At 34.6% G+C, this 19342-nt stretch overlaps 1 protein-coding gene across 1 annotated transcript in view; it reads left to right on the top strand.

Moving 5' to 3' along the window:
* Positions 1–310: 310 nt before the first annotated feature.
* The window catches only part of LOC120416760 (probable phospholipid-transporting ATPase IA), a 177211-nt gene continuing 158179 nt past the window's right edge, over positions 311–19342 (top strand). The window contains exon 1 of the mRNA XM_039578600.2: positions 311–786. Coding sequence (XP_039434534.1) covers positions 660–786 — 127 coding nt within the window. The 5' untranslated portion in view covers positions 311–659. The remainder of the gene's footprint in view (positions 787–19342) is intronic.

Genomic DNA, 19342 nt, shown 5'->3' with positions numbered 1-19342 from the left:
TGATTCTTTCTAGAGAAAAGATTACATTATGAAAATTTACCATAAAATGAATGAGATTGATCTTTTTTGTTACGAATTTAAAAGATTTTGATACACTTTGACACTTTTCCCAGACGACCCCCATCTGTTTTGACGGTTCGTCTTGCTCGCCTTTCCATTCTCTCTCTCTCTCTTTGTTTTTTGTCTTCCTCTCTATCACGCCTTCTCACCCCACATTACAGTTCCATTCTCTCTCTCGCGCGCGGTTTAATTGAACGATTGCACTTTTACTCCTACTTGTTACTTCTTGCCTCTCTGTATCGCACTCATCTTCCGAAAGTCTTGCACTGACACATTCGGGCGCGCGTTCAATTCCGTCGAAATCTGTCGAAGTTTCCTTATCAGTTTTGGTTTATTATTTCGCTCGAAACGTCAGTTTCCTACGGGTTCTGGTGACTTCTGTGTAATGTTTTCGCGTTCGCGGTCAAGTTCAAATCCCGGTCAGCTGTGAAGTGTTCACGGGTTTGGCTCAATGTTGAGTGAAATTAGGGTGCAATTCACGTGTGTGCAGCAGTGTATGGTGTTGTTTGCTTTCTTCTGAAGATTTTGCTAGTGTTGTGCTTTCACTTTCGTGCGAGGGAAAAGGTTTTTGCCTAGTTTTTGCTGAGTTTTGCTGAACCATGGATTTCCTGCCGAGTTTCCTGGGGTCCGTTTTTGGGATGACCCAGCTGGGCCGGCGTCACCGGCGTCGTCGCCGGACACGTTCCGAGGACGATGAAGGTTTACTCCTGGACGACAGTGAAGAACGTAAGTCCCAAAACGCATTCTTTTCAATATTTCAAGACCATTGATTCAACGCCGACGCATTGTACGGCGCACTTGTACGGTTTCGATCTAATAATAAACCTCCCCATCGGAGAGATGACCTACACCACCAAAAACAAAAACAAACATTCTTCTTCTCCTCCGTTTGACAAAACAGAATGTGACAGCGAGCATCTTGTGCGAAATCATGCATGTCAAAACGCGTTACGGCGTTAGGCAACGCCAATTAGCGCGAAAGTTCCTCGCGCTATTTGCTGAATTGCTTAGCGGAAACCTTGCGGCGCCTGATTGGTCCAAGAATTACAATCAATTAGTTTAACCCTTCGGTCAAATACAGCTAGGTTTGGCTAGCGTGCCGCGCGCCCGGCCAGAAAAACGCAACCTTTGACAGCTTGGCGTCGAGCGAAATTGTCGCTTTGTCGGGCGGACGCCCTTTCAATCTCGGCGATTTCTTATCGGGATCGCTTCGCGGTTTGGCAAACTTTGCATTCGCGAAAATAAATAAACTAAATGATTCACCCTTTTTTGCACAGCAAACTCTCACTCTGCGAGTCTTATCGTGTATGTTTCAAGCAGTTCGTTTGTGCGAAAGTGACGGGATAATATATTTAGATATCATAATTTATAGACCATAAGTGCAGCGGGGCGGTGACGTCTGTGTCGGCGAGCGAGTTATTTACAATCATGCCGCCACACGCAAAATATAACAAAAGTGAGAGAGAGCGAAATGCGCGCACAAAGAAAACGCATGTGCATGTGTAGCGCTGTCAGTCAGCGGCACGGAATCAGCTGTTTACTGATAAAGAGAAAGACAGAGAGAGTGGTGTTCAGAGAGAGTGTTTGAGTAAGAGTAAGGAAAGAGAGAAATTCAGCGATGTGAGAGAAGCATAAGCAAGGGCGTTAAAAGATGTTTTGAAAGTACAAGGGACCTTTGGAATATTTAAAAAAAAAAAGTGCATTTTAATTTTATATTAATAAGATGTTTCATAAAACAATTAATGTTTATTTTTTTTTTAACTCTGATTTTGTTAGGGCCTCGGCGATAAACGCAACCTAATAACATTGGCAATATGACGTCGTTTGTTTACCAACATGAGATGTTTTGCACAAGGTTTTATGAAATAAAACCTTTATTTTGGGTATTTAAATAATTGCTTCCTATTAACAGATCAAACAAGATACATAAAATTTTGATAAATGGTATTTTAGAAAAATTAACTTTTACAATTTTAAATATTTTTTTCCAATATTTCCATTTTTGGTTCTGAAATTTTGCAAACCTAAAATTACACATTTATCAACTAAGGACATGGAAGAACAAAATCTTCTATGGCAAGGAAAACTAATAGTTGGGTAATTGGGTCCTAAAATTAAGCTTAAATTTGTGATATTATTGTTTACAACGATAAAGCTTATTTTTCTGAGTACAATGACCCTTCGAACGACCTCAAAGGATTTAAAATTGATTTTTAATTCAATTTTCAAAAATTAACTTCGCGGCCCTTTTTGACAGAAGAGCTCGTTCCAAGGGAACCATAGTTGATCCATCGAAAAAATGCTGTCTTGTATTTTTTTTTTTTGCATTAAAATGAAAAAAAGTGATCAGAAATGGTTTTTAAATCGTGTTTTTTATTGTTGTACATAAAAATTTACATAGGGCTTTAGTACCCAATTCATGCGTTTCAGACTGTGAAAATTCAAAAATTTCACCCCTCACCCTTAATAATTTGACCATAAATTTAAATTTTTATTGAAAAATGTTGAAAAATGGAGTATAGAATCAAATTGCGACCATTTTATTCGTTTTTTTTTTAATAAATAAAGCACTTTTGAGCAGTTTTTATACGAATTTCGTAATTTGAAATCACCGATTGGAAAGAATCCAGTTTAATTTGTTTCTCATACATTCAATGCTATTTTGATTTTTTTTACAGTTTTGATTAGGGACCATCCACAAACCACGTGGACATTTTTTTGGAAATCTCAAACCCCCCCCCCCCCCCTATCGTGGACAATTTCCATACAAATAAAATCTTTTTTGTATGGAGCGTGGACAATCGCCAACCCCCCCCCCCCCTAAGTTGTCCACGTGGTTTATGGATGGTCCCTTATCCGATGTTTCGATTATGCGAAGGTTTTTATGGGACGTCGGATAGTCGAATCACAAACAAAAAAAAATAGTTTTTCGTGTTTATTTTTCCATGGCTTTCGGATAATCGAGTCTGAACTGTAGTACAACTGTAAAAATGTATAAAATTGTTAAGTCTCTATGATAAATAAAAAAACATATAAAAAGCATTTTTTGATACTTTTTGCTGACAAACTATGAAAATTTAGCTTGAAATTTGTTGTCATGAATTTTTTCAACCTTAAACAGAGCCGAAAAACAAAAATTTTAAATAACATGTATACTGACTATATAACTAGTTCAAAAGCATAATTTTCTTGAAACCGTATCGAAATAACGAGAAACCGTTGGAACTATTTTCAAAGATGTATTCGATTATTTTAATAGATAAAAAAAATTGATGCTAAATTTTACAAAATACTCAATATATCATGCAATGAATTAGTAAACTAATATTTTCCCAAAAAAAATACGTCTTTTTCCAAACTTTGATCTCAATATAAATATTTGTAACAAAAAAAGAAAATAGTTTATGATAAATTCTACAAGTTTTCAATGAAGATTAAAATTTATAGCAAGAATTTTTTGCAGGAAAAACTTGCTGGTAATTTACTCAAAGAAGGCTAAATTTGAACGAGAATAATTAAGCTTTGTTACGAGATTTATGAATTTGCAAAATATATATATATATCGATTTTTGCCTTTCTTACAAAAGAAAGGTTTAAGTTTTGCTTTTGGAAAAACGCCTTTTTCAGAAATCTAAAAAAATTCGTGCACGGCGAGGATTCGTCCCAGGAAAAAATCCTATTACTAAATTGAAGGTTTAGATGCGTTCTTTCGATTGAATTTTGGCCCGAAACCCGGAACTCAAAGTCTGATTTTTGAGAGCTCTTTTTCTGAAATACATGGCCGATGTCTGTATCCGCTCTTAAAAATTTGTGTCTTCCATCACTGGAAAACCGCTCGTAAAACCCACAATTTTTAAAAGCCAGATCTGTAGCCGTGGGGTCGGAGACGAACATTTTATTTTTCGATTCACAATTTTCGACCAGTAAATGCGGTCAAAGCCATTTTTGGAGGTATTTTTTGGACTATTTTACAGATAACACTATCAAATTTAAAGAATTCAGTTTCAAACAAAAAGCCATTCGAAAACATGCGCCATAAACTGTTTGGGCCCAAAATTTGAAGCTTTTCCAAAATGTATTTCCAGAGATATAGCGATTTTAGTGTTTTTCGTCTTATTTTTACCCTATTTTTTCCTATTAAATTTTTGGATTTATACAAAATCATATACTGAACATCAAATTCAAAGTCCCAGCCCATTCTCGATCGAAACCATTTGGTATGAATTGTATTCGAGTAAATTTTGGTATTGATCAGACGGTTGATTCAAAAGTTATAGCTGTATGATTTTTCTTTACATACAGAGTAAATTTCTCAAAAAAGGTAAGGGGTCATTCAGAATAATTCTCCCCAAGGATTTATTTGTAATTTCACTTAAATTTTTCTTTCTAACTGAGTGTTCACGACTCGATCAAACTTCTCAGCAAATTTTACACCGATTGGATTCCGCACTTTTATTTGAGAGCGTTTGACTTTTTGCCTTTCTTACAAAAGAAAGGTTTAAGGTTTGCTTTTGGAAAAACGCCTTTTTCAGAAATCTAAAAAAATTCGTGCACGGCGAGGATTCGTCCCAGGAAAAAATCTTATTACTAAATTGAAGGTTTAGATGCGTTCTTTCGATTGAATTTTGGCCCGAAACCCGGAACTCAAAGTCTGATTTTTGAGAGCTCTTTTTCTGAAATACATGGCCGATGTCTGTATCCGCTCTTAAAAATTTGTGTCTTCCATCACTGGAAAACCGCTCGTAAAACCCACAATTTTTAAAAGCCAGATCTGTAGCCGTGGGGTCGGAGACGAACATTTTATTTTTCGATTCACAATTTCGACCAGTAAATGTGGTCAAAGCCATTTTTGGAGGTATTTTTTGGACTATTTTACAGATAACACTATCAAATTTAAAGAATTCAGTTTCAAACAAAAAGCCATTCGAAAACATGCGCCATAAACTGTTTGGGCCCAAAATTTGAAGCTTTTCCAAAATGTATTTCCAGAGATATAGCGATTTTAGTGTTTTTCGTCTTATTTTTACCCTATTTTTTCCTATTAAATTTTTGGATTTATACAAAATTATATACTGAACATCAAATTCGAAGTCCCGGCTCGTTCTCGCTCGAAAGCTCGACAAGTCGTCAAGTCGAAGCTTCAACGCCAGCGCTTTTACGCTTGCGCGTTTTACGCTGCGCGTGAAAGTGTTCTTTCTGGCTTCTCATAATTGATCGACAAAGTGCAATAGTGATACATATTTTTTTAAGTTAATCATAGACTAACATTAAAGACTGAGTACTAGGATGTAACAAAAATGACTTTTTGGCGGGCATTCAAGGGTTTGTTCCGGTGGGCATACTAAGCCCAAATCCAAAATTTGAGCTTGATTGGACGTAACAGGAGCTGGCGCTCCGCCCTTCAATTTTAAATGGGATTTAACCCGTAAAAAAAGATTTTTTCAAAAATGTCACTTTTTGAGGCACTAAAGTATATAAAACATTGAAATTTGGAGCACCCTGGAGCTCGGTACAGACCTTCAAAGTTTGGCATTTTTTTCAAAAAATCGGTCCCGGCAAAAAAGATATGCGACGCCCTAAACGCCATTTGATTTTGCCGGGGCTGATTTTTCGAAAAAATGCCAAACTTTGAAGGTCTGTACCGAGCTCCAGGGTGCTCCAAATTTCAATGTTTTATATACCAAAAGATGCGCAAGGATCTGGCCTACACGCCAATGATGTTGAAAATAAACGCTTTAGTGACCAAAATGCCTCAAAAAGTGACATTTTTGAAAAAATCTTTTTTTACGGGTTAAATCCCATTTAAAATTGAAGGGCGAAGCGCCAGCTCCTGTTACGTCCAATCAAGCTCAAATTTTGGATTTGGGCTTAGTATGCCCACCGGAACAAACCCTTGAATGCCCGCCAAAAAGTCATTTTTGTTACATCCTACTGAGTACCCTTTATTTTTTTTCTAATAATGTCAATCCAATATGTTTTTCTTAATTAAATTTAAATGCGACAAATAATGTCCTTCTGAAATTTAAAAAAAAATGGCATTTGAGGTATAGCCTTCAAAGATTCGAAGCTTTTGGTAAAATTCTCACTGGATGGTATCATTATGTTTTTGAAAAAATAATTGCACCAATATATTTCTCGGAGTTTCATCATTTTGTAAGAAAGGCTCTATTTCACCTTTGGTGATATTAAATCGGGTTTTTTTCTTTAAATATGTATCATTAAATTTATGAATGATATGAAACCGAAACCTTCTATTTTAAACGCATAAAAATATTATTTTCGGATAAACAATCTTTCTGAATGTTTTTCTAAAACTGCTCATGTATTATAGAATGCTTTTGATTTTTTAGTTTTGAACTGCTCATGTTTTACAGAATGCAAAATCTCAAAAATATAATTCACAAATGTTTTAAAGCTTTAAATTACTTGCCAAAAAAAGCAAAAAAATTCCAAAATAAATTAAAATCCATCTTTATTCTTTTAATTGTAATTTATGCAACAAGTTGCAAAAAGAGGACTTTTTCAGCACGAGTCGTACATTTATCCAACGAGGTTCACTGAGTTGGATAAATACGAGGAGTGCTGCTGAAAAAAACAAGTTTTGCATACAACATTTTTTGAAATTACGAAAAACACCCATTGAGTGAAATTTGAAGTCAAATTTTCATGTATTTTGTCAATAAATCAATCGTTTAAATCAAAAAAATGTTGTAAAGTTTTACTTTTCGAAACAAGTGCAAAAAAGTTCAACTTTTCAGCACCCATTTCAGTGCTGAAAAGTAGAACTTTTCAGCATTTATTTTGAAAAGTGTTGCTATTCGATTCTGTTATTTTTGGTACAGAAAGTAGGCTATTTCGTCGTTCAAGAGTGACAGGAAAAGTAAGGCCGTTGCAAATATTTTTTGAAGTTTATATCCCTCGACTCTGACCAAAGTCGAGGGGGGGGGGGGGTGACAAAAAAATAAAAAGTACAAAAATTAAAATTACGAGCCAAGGTTTCAACATTTTAATTAAAAATGTGTTTAAAATGCGTTATACACCTGTCCAGTTATTTTGCTATCAATAGTTTCCAAAATATCTAAGAATCCACAAAAAAAAAAATTTTTTTTTGCCAAAAATAAAACTTTTGCTGTGCTGTACATTGGAATTTTATAAAAATTCAAAACATTTTTAAACATGCCCAAACATGCTAAATATGATTATCTATGCAGAAAAATGCATTTTAGATTAGACTATTAGACTATATAAGAATATTTTCATGGAAATTTTGAAGTTTTTTGGAAAAAAAAAAATTTGCCCCCTGATTTTTCAGACCATTTTTGAAGGGGGGGGGAATATTTGCAACGGCCTAAGTAGTTTCACGACGGAATTGCAAAAAAGAACTTGTCATGTTCAAAGGAACACAAAAAATCATAGATTTTTTTTTGAAAACCTATTTGTTATCAAAGAACTGCTTTTGTTCGAAAGAATGCGAAAACTACAGAAATTAGCTTTGAAAACCCAATTAATTTTCAAAGAATTGAGCATGTTAAAAAGAATATGAAAACTCAGATATTTTTTTACAATTGATTTTCTAAGCTTGACTCATGTTTGAAAGAGTATAAAACAAATTGACTTTTTTTTTAGTTCCAATTTATCTCTAAGGGTATTTTTTATGTTTTTGTTGAAAACCCAAATAAATTTCAAAGAACATAAAAAATCAAAAACTCCCACAGATAGGTAAAAATATTTTTTAAATATTTGAAAAAAAACGGATGATCTTTAATCAAATAAAAAAACTGCAGAAATTAATTTTTGGTCGAGAAACCAATTCAATTTCCAATAACATGTCATGTCATAAAACAAGTCAAGTTTAAAAAATACTTAAAAAAAAATCCTGCAAATGTTTTATAGTTTTTTTTAACCACTGACCACTGAAAAACTTCTCTTTACTTTTTATTATTCATGTGTTCCTTCATCAATCTTAATTTGGTTTATATGCATTTATCTTGCTAAGTTTTAGTTTTTTATTGGTAGTTTCAGGCCTATTCTACAACCTGCCATTTTTCTAGTAACTTTGGCCATTTTTTAAAACAAATTTCACGTGTCTTGATATAAACATTACCATTTGAGTCGCAACAAAGTGTGACGAAGCATTATTCGGGACAAAACCAAAATAACTTCATACTTTTTGGCATGATAAGTGTTATCCTAGATTTTTTTTTCCTTTTCAAAACATTGTCAAAGTCACACGAAACAAACAAAATCATCATATCCAAGAATTTCTAAAAAAAATAAGAGTTCTTCTTTGCAATGCATTGATTCATAATTGGTATAAAATTTATTTTTGATATTAGAGTATTAAAGTGCCAATTTAACTTCAAGAAATTGAAAGAAAGGACAAACTATTGTCATTGTGTCACTCATTTGCAACAACGTCATCAATTAGATGACAAATGACATGCAATATTTTGAGGTTTCAGCAAAATAGTCATGTGGCTCTTCCTTGGTATCCGGGGAAAAGGCATCGTATACTCTTAGGAAGTTTCATTAAAATGCGGAAATAATGATAAATACTACTGATTCATATATGATTTCATTTAACAAATTCTCATGAAATTTCTCGACAATTCATGCAAGCATGCAAAAAAGCGTAACACTTTATTGGTCATCGTTCTGCAACAAATGCTCCCCGTCCTCATTATTTCCTCATCAAATTGAATTTATCACCGCTGCCATAAATTACTTTGTGAACAAAATGCGTTGTTCGTTTCGCGAAAAAAAGCCCCCTCCTCCCCTTAACCACCAGGAAGCACCCCGGAAGAACTCCGGGACTGTCTGTTTTATTTTTCCTATCCTACTAAACAACAGTCATCATGCTCGTCCTGGTCCAATTACAATAATGTAGCTCCGGCCGCGGTTTTACGACACCCACCCCGCAGACCGATAACCATCGTACGCGGCCCGGAAAAAGCTCATAAAACTATGCCCAACCTGCTGGGAATGGGATCAGGATATCAAACACAATGTTTGCTGCTCAGGACTACGAACCCAACCTTGGCCAATGGTTCAGCGCTTGGTGATGGGAATGAGATTTGGAAGGAAAGTTAAACCTTGTTTGCCTTTTTTGTTGCTGACTTTGAAAATCTATGGGGGACTGTGGGGTTGAACCATGCTTTTGCAAATTTAATCAAGATTTGGTTTTTTTTAATGGTATCAAAATCTTATGTTACAACAATAAGAATATTTTGAAAACTTGCCGGTTCAAATTCAAATCCTCATTTCACCCCAAATATCCCAATTTCCCACTAATGGTGCACTATCACTCACCAGGAAATCAGCGTCCCGCCGGACGTAAAGTAAGATAGCGCGAAAAAGCTTTTAGCCGCGCCGTCGTCGTCGTGACCAATCTCCAGAATCCATCAAGTTTGGTGAGAAGGAAAAAAAAGCTCTGACTGTCGGAAAAGGTGTGTCCAAAAAAGCCTCACCCAGATGTGCGGTGACAACCATAATTGATTGGGAAAATTCTGACCTCCAAAAAAAAAAGTTTGCTAAGAAAACAAATCTGATTTTTTGGAATCCTCCTACTCGTGGCAAGAGGTGGAGGTTAGGTCATTATCGTTAGCATTATCGCAGCAGGGAGTTGGGGGCCTGTTCCGAAACCACAAGCTGTGACGAGTTGGGACTCTTTTTATGACCCTTTGCTCTCTCGTTAAGTTCTTTGTTGATTCTCCGGCATGCTGGGAGGTACACTGAAAAAAAGTTTTACAGTTTTAAAATTGATGAAAATTTAAATTAAACATTATGGAATTCTTCTAAAAAAAATAATTAAACTACAAAAAAATCAAAGTTCTGAAGCTTTGCACCAGCTGACCAAATTCCTGTGTCATTCCTTCGGGGGACTTGAAATGACCATGGGTTGCGGACGTGATATGTTTGGTTGATGAGTTATGCCCGACGGCAAGGTCGTGAATTTTTATGACTTACAGGGAGACACACTGTGACACTCCTTCGTCTGACCACACCCCTTATTGTTTTACCATTTAGGAATACAATGTGAAAAAGAATACTTTGTAGTTTTGTGATAGAATTTAACAAGCTTCTTAAAGTATTTTTTTTGCTTCAAAATCTACAATCTCAATTACCCCTCGTTGCTCAGCTAACAATTCACCTGAATTCAAAATCCTTTCGCACAATTAGGCCCGCTTTGAATCGCAAGCAAATTAAGCCCAAGAAAACCATTCATCCGACGCCCGAGTGAAAACGTTTATCCATGAATTGCCATCAAAACAAACAACAATAGAGCCGTGCCTGTGAAGAGGCTTATCGTCCTTCTCTCTCGTCCTTTGTCGACGATGCAATATTTACCTCCTCATTAGCACCACTACTGCTAGTACTGGCACTAGTACATATACTATAAACAGAGCCAGAGAGCAGCTCACTAATCACCCCCGGCTTCAGGACTCGGACTCGGAGCTGTGATAAGTTTGCAGTGCACTTTGAGAGGGTGCCATAAAGTGCCGCTGGCAACCCTGCCATAGCATTGCCAACTATTCTGATGTTTAGTCTAGTTTATGTTTTGTTCAACCATTTTAATTAAAAATTTTAAATGAAATAAAATGGTTTTAAGCACCTTTGCAAATAAATATCGATTTTGCAATAATTCTGGCACCAATTCCAAATTAAAGAAGCTTCCAACTGTACTCCAACGCTCGATGAAGAACTATTCAGCGTAGTGACCCAGATTTGCGTTCAACAATTTCTCCCTGCAGCAGTATCTCAGACTCCGGGGGCCTTAACCCTGAAAGATCTAACACAGCCTTTGAGTTAAGATTATTATTATTATTCAGCTAATTCTTTTATTCTGTTGATTTTCGTGAATTAATATTTTTTATCAGATGTGCAACAAAAGACATACGGTCGAAGCGACCAAACAATTTATTTTGGTAACATTTGATGATTTTTGCATATATGCCTTTTGAATCTTCCATCATGAGCTTTTCTTGAAAAAGTTCTAAAGGCAAAAGTTTTGAATGATTTAATAGAAATATTGTTCCTTTCAAACTAATTTTTTTTTAAATATTTTTGCAAGATTTTTTCATTTTAGTAACCCTCTACTGCCCTCTACTATTTTTTGATTTTTTTTATTTTTCTACTTGTTTAGGTCATTTTGAACATATTTTCCCCAGCAGGGGTAAATAACAATGCCAAATTATGGTATTCATTAACACTTTGAAATTTGTCTTAAGGATTATGCAAGAGCGAAATTTGATATCATACTAAATTATGGTAATGTTTTGATTTTGGAAAATTGCAAAAAATTTCGTTGGGCGAATACCAAATTTAGGTATTTTTTTAGGTATTACAGTTTTTTTTATCGAATTCCTCTGGAACTATGGGATAATTTTGACCAATTTTGAAAAGATCAATAATTGTACGCTGAAATGATGTCCTTAAGCGAATGTTTTCATTGAAAACCGAGAATTTCAAAGTTGATGTTTTAAATTATTATTATACCTCCAAAGAAATGAAATGAAATTGTTGAAAATTTACCACATTTTGGTTTTTTGCTATCACAGTGTTTTATCAACTATGGGAAAATTTTGACTAATTTTGACAATGTATTTATTAAAAACCAATTTTTCAAAATTGTTTTTTTTATTATTGATATACCCCCAAAGGAAATTTGTGAAATCGTTGAAATTTCTCTAAGTTGGGATACCAAATGTTGGTAATTTTGAGATATTCCATTTATTTTTAATTTCAGAACAAATAAAAACACTTGAAAACTTGTAGCCAGTTTCATTTTAATAACATTAACTTTTCAATCTTTGTGTTTTCAAGATGCTTGGCCAAGAAAAAACTTCAAGCATTTTTTTTTTTCATCAATGAGAATGTCAATCTTTTTCTATAATATTTTTGATGAAAACCAAAAAACTGAATGCAAACAAATTTTAACAATACTTTTTCTAGAAAGAATATTTCTCTACAATTGTTGTATTTTTCACAGATTACATCGCTTCATAAAAAAATCACCTGGAACAAATTTGGCGATTTTTTCTTACTTCAACAAATTTAATTGTTTCTTGGAATATTTCGACAGTTTTTGCTTTCGTTTAGTGACTCAAACATTCGTAAAATTTACACATTTTTATTTTATTTTTCCAAATTCTCAACCTTCGACTCATATTCTAAATGAGTCAAATGATGTCATTTTTTTGCGTAAAAAATGCAATAACACAATTTCTGCTCTTAGTTTGAGTGAAATCGGTTTGATTGTAGATACATATTCTCCATTTTCTTAAATAAAAGTTGTTTTTTTTAATATCTCTGAATTTTGGCTATTGGCCTATAACATGTTAAAAATGTTCATTTCAATATTTAGATCAGACCATGAAACTTTTCACAATACTAATTAATCTCCTAAATTGTTCAAAATTGTATAATTTAGCTTTTTGTAGTTCGATTTGTTTTATTTTTACAATAAAACAATGCAAAAAACATGTTTCGCTCCTTTATCACCAAAGAAGTGTGTTAGAAGCTGCTAAAAGAAACATTTTATGTTTTGAAGCAAATTTCCCTTTAAAGTCATCTTCTTAAAAAATAAAAATAAATGTAATAAAGACCAAACCAATAACAAATTCTTCAATATTTTTCAATATTTTAAAAATAAAATCCGACACGAACATTACATTTCGTCAGCTGTGTGCTATCTTGTGACAACGACCATTTAGTACTTTTCGAGAAAATCGATTTTTAAAGTTTGATAATAAATATTTTCAAAACTATGAATGGTAGAGCCAAACTTTTTGAAGCAATCGGTTCGTATACTATCGCTTAACAAACGCTCCAAGTTTCAACTAATTTGGTTACACCAGTTAAAAGCTACAGTAAATTATGTAATCAAAAATCTGAAAAGCACGTGTCACAAGTGTGTTTCGAAAGTAAAATTGTACTACGTGTCACAAGTGTGCACAGAATTCCCATACAAACTAAAATAGACTTAAATCAATAGTTTAACCGACTTAATCAGTATATTTTCAAAAACAAAGGATTGCATTGCCTTTAGAAAGTGTGTATCAACATAAATTTGTGAAATACAAGACAATTTTTCCACATTTTCCAACAACATGTATGACGTGTCACAAGTGTGCACGATCATTTTGATGATAAAATGGTCTATGTCACAAGTGTGTATTGCGATTTCCGGGAAACGGAAGCGAGTTTGCAAAATCGGGTTAAAGCATTTTGTAGTGTTTGTTAAGTATAGCAAAACGTCATCATTATCTCATTTTCGACCAAAATGGTCTATGTCACAAGATAGCACACAACTGACGATTTGTCAAAAGAAGCAAGTCAGCCATTCTCTACCAAAACAAGAAATGGATTTTATTTCGATGTTTTTATTTGGCTCAAACTTTGTGGGGATCTTTCCTATGACCAAAGAAGCTATGTTCTGTCATTGGTTCACCCATACGATTAATATTCTTAAATCTGTAACTTTTGAAGGAATTTTCTGATCAATTAGGTGAGGACTATTCAGCAAAAATAGGAACACGGAAAACAATTGCCGATCTTTTAATTAACTTTTTTTCACAAAAAAATCAATTTCTCAAAATCCGTTTTTTTCAGATTTTTTTTATATGTTTTAGGGGACAAAAATCCACAACTATTGAGCCACCGAGTTATGTTGTTGTTTATTTTATTAACGTGAATTTAACCTAGAGATTTCATTCGTCACTTAAAACCGAGTTATGAATTTGTTAAAAAATAGTGATTATGTAAAAATCGAAATTTCATACATAATTTTTTTTAACCTCATTTTGTTATGTAAAATTAAATTTGCAATCGAAATAGTAGTTAATGCAACAAGTTGCAAAAAGAAGATTTTTTCAGCACGAGTCATACGACGACGAATTGTAAGTCAAATGTCCATATATTTATCCACCGTTTAAATCAAAACAATGTTGAAAAGTATCACTTTTCGAAACTAGTGTTGAAAAAATCAACTTTTCAGCATCCATTACAGTGCTGAAAAACAGAACTTTTCAGCATTTTTATCTATTCGATACTATGATTTCTGGTAGAGAAAAGTAGGCTATTTCGTCGTTCGAGAAAGACAGGAAAAGTAAGTAGTTTTACGAAGGAATTGCAAAAAGTATTTTACAGATTTTTTGATGAAATGATCCAATTTCAAAATATAGCCACCGCAAGTTTGATTTCAGCGAAATATTTGCAGTTTTTCGATTTAAAAAAATAGTGGCCATGAGTGACCATTCCAGATTTTTTTTTTAATAATTCAGAAAATTTGCTAAGGAATTGTTGAGATACAGCGGCTCAAAAAAAGAAGCAGGAAGTTTGCAAAGTCTCAGCCAAACATTCCCAAATTATCTTATGCCAATCTCTCAGCAACTATTTTAGAAAGTTGAATTTTCGTTGCTGGAAAATAAAACATTTGTGAAATTTTACGATCTTTTCGAAAAAAATATTTTGAAAATTTTGGAATCAAGACTAACATTTCAAAACGGTCAAATATTCAATATTTCAAACATTACTTCAGACAATTTAAACAATGTGTTGTAAAACGCTCCTGACATCGTTTGCATTTTTATAACTTTTTTTTTTCTAAAAATGTCCATCTGAAGGTTACTGCCAAGCACAGTCCAGACAGTCCGACGGGTCGTTGTTGTCGCGGCCAAATGCTGGAAACTCCTTCGCAAAATTTGGTTTGCTGGCGGGATGCAATCCTGAGCAGGATCCAGCAGCACCAGCATCAGATGCAAGTGGACAAAGAGCACGGAGTTCAGCAAAAACAAAGCAGATTTGGATCTAGATTCAGACTTGAGAGAAAGGAAACCCCCATTGGCGACCACTTTATTGAGTTGTGACGGGAAAAATTGGCTCCTTGCACTGCATTTAGAAAGGTTTTATAATATATTTTCATAACCTCTTAAAGTTGAACACAATTTAATCCCTTTATCGAAGAAAGCATTCGTTTTGTTTGGTTTGGAAAACCTAGCATTCTCCGAAGTAGATTACCATCATGGAGTGACCAATTTTCGGTCGTGATTTAGTGGTCCCCCCGGAGTCCTTCAGCCAGTGGCCACTCCCTAATGTGGCACATTAATTAGTTTTTCTTCCCGCAAACGAGGTCGTGCAAATTGGTTTCTCGGGGAAAGCTTTTGTAGAGAGGAAGAAGTGAAAGCCCCACTCCCACATCACTGGCTGACTGCCTGCGGACAAGGTGTAGAACATCAACATAATTAGGTGTGATAACGATGACACGACCCGGTGACGTGATGTCCTTCCTGAGGTGAGTTATATCGTTGATTGCTTCTTCGTGGGCTTTCCAGCTAATTTAGAGGGATTAGATAGGCTGGACAATTGGGAATTAAAGTTGTTAGTCCTTAAAATTCGTAAAATTTTTAACATACTGCCCTCAATTTCACTCCAGAATCGATTCACCTTTGCTCAAAATATCCTTCCCAAACTCCATTTCAGGAGTCCGCTCAAAACCACCCACTTTAATGTGCCACCAACCGCAACAAATTATTAAAACATATTTGGCCAAAAAAATTTCCCTCCATATCGGTGGCGGAACTTTTTCACCCCCAAAAATAACCTCCCCCTTCGTTGTACCACTTAAAAGCTCTACTAGCTATAGCTTTCAGAGTGTGGTAGCTCAACCGAACGAAAAAAAAACCGAAAACACACTTTTCCCGCATAATCTCATTAACATTCACGGCCCATAAAAATCGTGTACAAATTGCGAGTGTTCTGTGCATGTTATTTTTTCTACTTTTTTTTCTACGGTAAGGAAAGGAGCCAAATGTAAGTGAGTTTTCCCGGGGTTTTCCCTTTTTGTTCCTGCTCCTTTATGGAGCTAGGTTTGGAAGCGTTTTATAGCAGCACACAGCACAACTTTTCATTTCTAGGGGTGGGAAAAGGTCGTTAGAGAAATTGTTACAATTTGTTTAGTTTTCCACCTTGAGGTGGCACGGAATTAAATTAAATGTGACTTAATCGTGATTTAAACTTTATTTGGTTGGATTACGTGCAGCAAAGTAATATTGCATGCACATTTTCAGGAAAAAAAATCTTGAAGGAACATTTCGTAATCTTCCCCTCAGGATTGTTTTCATAATCTCAACTACTTATTCTGATCCACCTTCCCATCCTAAACCCCCCTGGGCACGAAGTGAACAAACAAAAACGGAAGGATTTAATCCGCAAGATAAAATCGCGATTTAAGCATACGTCGTCGTCGTCACATGCTCACATTCCCACGTGCCCATAAACCACCCCCTCGAGGGTTTATCTTTCATCGCTCACCGTCGTCGGTGTTGACGGCTTCGGTCGTCTTCATTTTCATCCCAACCGCGCGAAAAACATCTGTTTTCGATGAAACTGGCAGTGGCGTTTCAAGTGGGGAAGATTTCCGCGAAAATATTTCCGAGCCTAAACAATACAAAAAATGTATCAAATCAAATTAATCCATAATTTTAAGAGAACAAAACAGAACAAACATCAACAACCGATCACGACAATCCGGCCAATTTTCGACATGACCCCACCGCCGCAACCACCCCCACCACCCACAAAAGGGGCTGCACTTAGGTAGCCAAATCGGCGAGGATAATAAAATTTGTGTGTGTGTGTCTGCTTGGCACGGGGTATTTATGTACTGCTTCATAGTGGCTGCGGCAGCCACCGCCAAAACGGCCAGAAACCACGGCCTTTTCAATCGGAGCACTTTTTTAAAATAGTTGTGCACTCTGAAGAGAAATGATATAAGTTGCAGAGTTTGGATTATTTGGAATTTAGTTTATAAAAAAAAACTTCCCCTCTACTGCCCAATTTTTTTTGAAATTTTTTATTCTTCCCGTGACCTCCTAATCATTTTGAGCAACTTTTGTTCTACGAAAAACTTTACTTCTCTTGTTTTATGTTTTTTGTTTGTTTCATTTTTGGTATTTAAATTTGCATTTATCTTGTTTATTTCAGATTAGTTTTTTGTAGTATTTGACATATTCTATCACCATGTTTTTACAGCCATTTTTACATTTTTTTTTGCTTGTTTTTCACATTTTCTGCTATAGAATGACACTATCATTATTAAAATTCTAAAAAAATGCATAATGGCATAGTCTGGGACACTACAAAAAATACTGCATGCACTTTTTAACTTAAAATATAGGAAATGTTAGTAAAAATACAGGCAAAGTTAAGCCCTAAAAAAATACATTTTTAAAAACATTAGCAAAATCACATAAAACAAGAAGAACTTCCAACCTATTTATTTTCTTATATTTTAAAAAGTTCTTCTTTCCAATGCTTTTTAAAGATCAAAAATTGGTAGAAGAGATGAAGCCCTTTCTAAAGGCGGGGTTGGGTTGTAGAGGGTTAAAATGGATGAAAATATACATTTTATTCGTGTGTCTAATGTGAAATTGACTCAGGAATACGAATATGATAAAACTATCACCAGAAAATGGGATCTAAGGTGTGCCCGAGCGAAAATGTACACTCAAAACAATCCACTAAAAGAAAACGTGTATATCTCGGATTAGTTTTCAAAAAGCCGCAAGAGCCATTGGTAAACAAAGCCCTTTTTGCATCGGTATTCGACCTACTTACGAAAAACCAATACCAAAAATACTCGAAATTGTTCATCTACACGTCCTTCAAGTGCCCCATACTTAAAATAAATGAAATTTTGTTTCATTTTCGAGAAAAACGAAAATTAATGTCAGAGGTCACGGTGGCTCTTACGGCTTTTTGAAAACTCACCCGAGATATTTTCATTTCGTTATCAGTCTCAGAAGGTAGTCCCAGATGTCCCCTACAAGCTACAGGTCGAATCGGGTTGATATCTGTATGGAACACGTTTTTATTTGAGTTTGAATATTGTGCTATTTTTTTCATTAAAATGCCAAACCTCCCTTCAGAATTAAACAATTGAAATGTTTCACCCCTCATTTTGTTGCATTTTTAAGCCCCTTCAGAATATTAAATATTTGAATTTAATTGAATTTTGCCTAAGTTACAGCCTTTCTGAGATATTTGACGTTTTTGAACCTTCAAACGTTGTGTCCCTATTTGCCCACACTTACCGTTGACCTAGAGTGCTCATATTTGGATCTGATGCTAGTTTTATATGTACAAATCCTGAAAATTTCAGGCAGATTGTTGAGGTCGATGCGAGATAAGTATGCTTTGCTCGTGGACTCGCTCTTAAAACCATACTTGAAATATTCTTGTTGTTTATTTAATTAAGGTGATTTTAACTATAACCAAATGAAATGAAATGAAATGTGAAAGCTGGCGTTTATCTCTGAAATATTTTTTTTTTAAATTTATATTTTTTTTAGATTAAGATAAGAAATCTCGCGAAGGGATTTTCTGATCGATCTGGTGTCCTCGGCAAAAAAAGTAGGTTATGATAAAGACTATTCAAAAAATATAGTTTTACTCAAAAAAAAACATAACCATTTTTTTAAGACTTTTATCATATAGACCCGACAAAATTAACGACCTTCGATTTTTTTTTATTATTTGACAAGCCTTACCCGACAAACTTCGTTCTGCCTTTTTTTTCGTTTGTTGACGTTTTTTGCTTTTTTGCTTATTCAGCCTCCTGTGATCAAAATTTGATTTTACGTAACTTTTTCCATACAATTTGCCGATGCTCCGGAATCGGTTCCAGAGTGGCCAAAGTGTCAATTAGTTAGCGTATAAACCTTCCTTGGGCTTGTACGAACCAAACGCAACAAAGAGCACCTCGATCCGACGCTCCGTTTTGAACTGATTCGCGTTCGAACAAAACCGTCGAAATTTTTTATATATATAGAAGATAGATATGAAATCACGACTAACATTTCAAAAGGGCTTAATAATACTATTTATGCCCTTTTGAAATGTTAAGCGTGATTTTAAAAAATAGGATATATATTTCTCAAGGAGTTGAAAATTTCATATATGTTTTACTTTTAAACATTGAAAATCTGGTTCCTAAGATATCATCGAATGGAAATTGAGGGTCTATTTAAAAAATCTCATTATTGATAATGTTCATTTTTTTCATGGCAGCTACCTTAGTTTGTATCTACAATATCCCAAAAATGCAAATTGCAGAGAATTTTCTCAGTTTTTTTTAAATATTTTTTAAGGTTTGACAAGCATGGACACTATCTATACAAAAAAATACATTTATGTTAAATAATTTAACCTTTAAATTTCTATAACTCAAAATCGGTGCACTAAAACAAAATTTATCTAAAGTATTTTTCGATTTAGAATTTAA

This window comes from Culex pipiens, chromosome 2 (genome assembly GCF_016801865.2).
Source record: "Culex pipiens pallens isolate TS chromosome 2, TS_CPP_V2, whole genome shotgun sequence".
NCBI classification, from domain to species: Eukaryota; Metazoa; Arthropoda; class Insecta; order Diptera; family Culicidae; genus Culex; species Culex pipiens.
The sequence above is the reverse complement of the archived record's forward strand: the minus strand, read 5'-3'. Positions and strand labels throughout refer to the sequence as shown.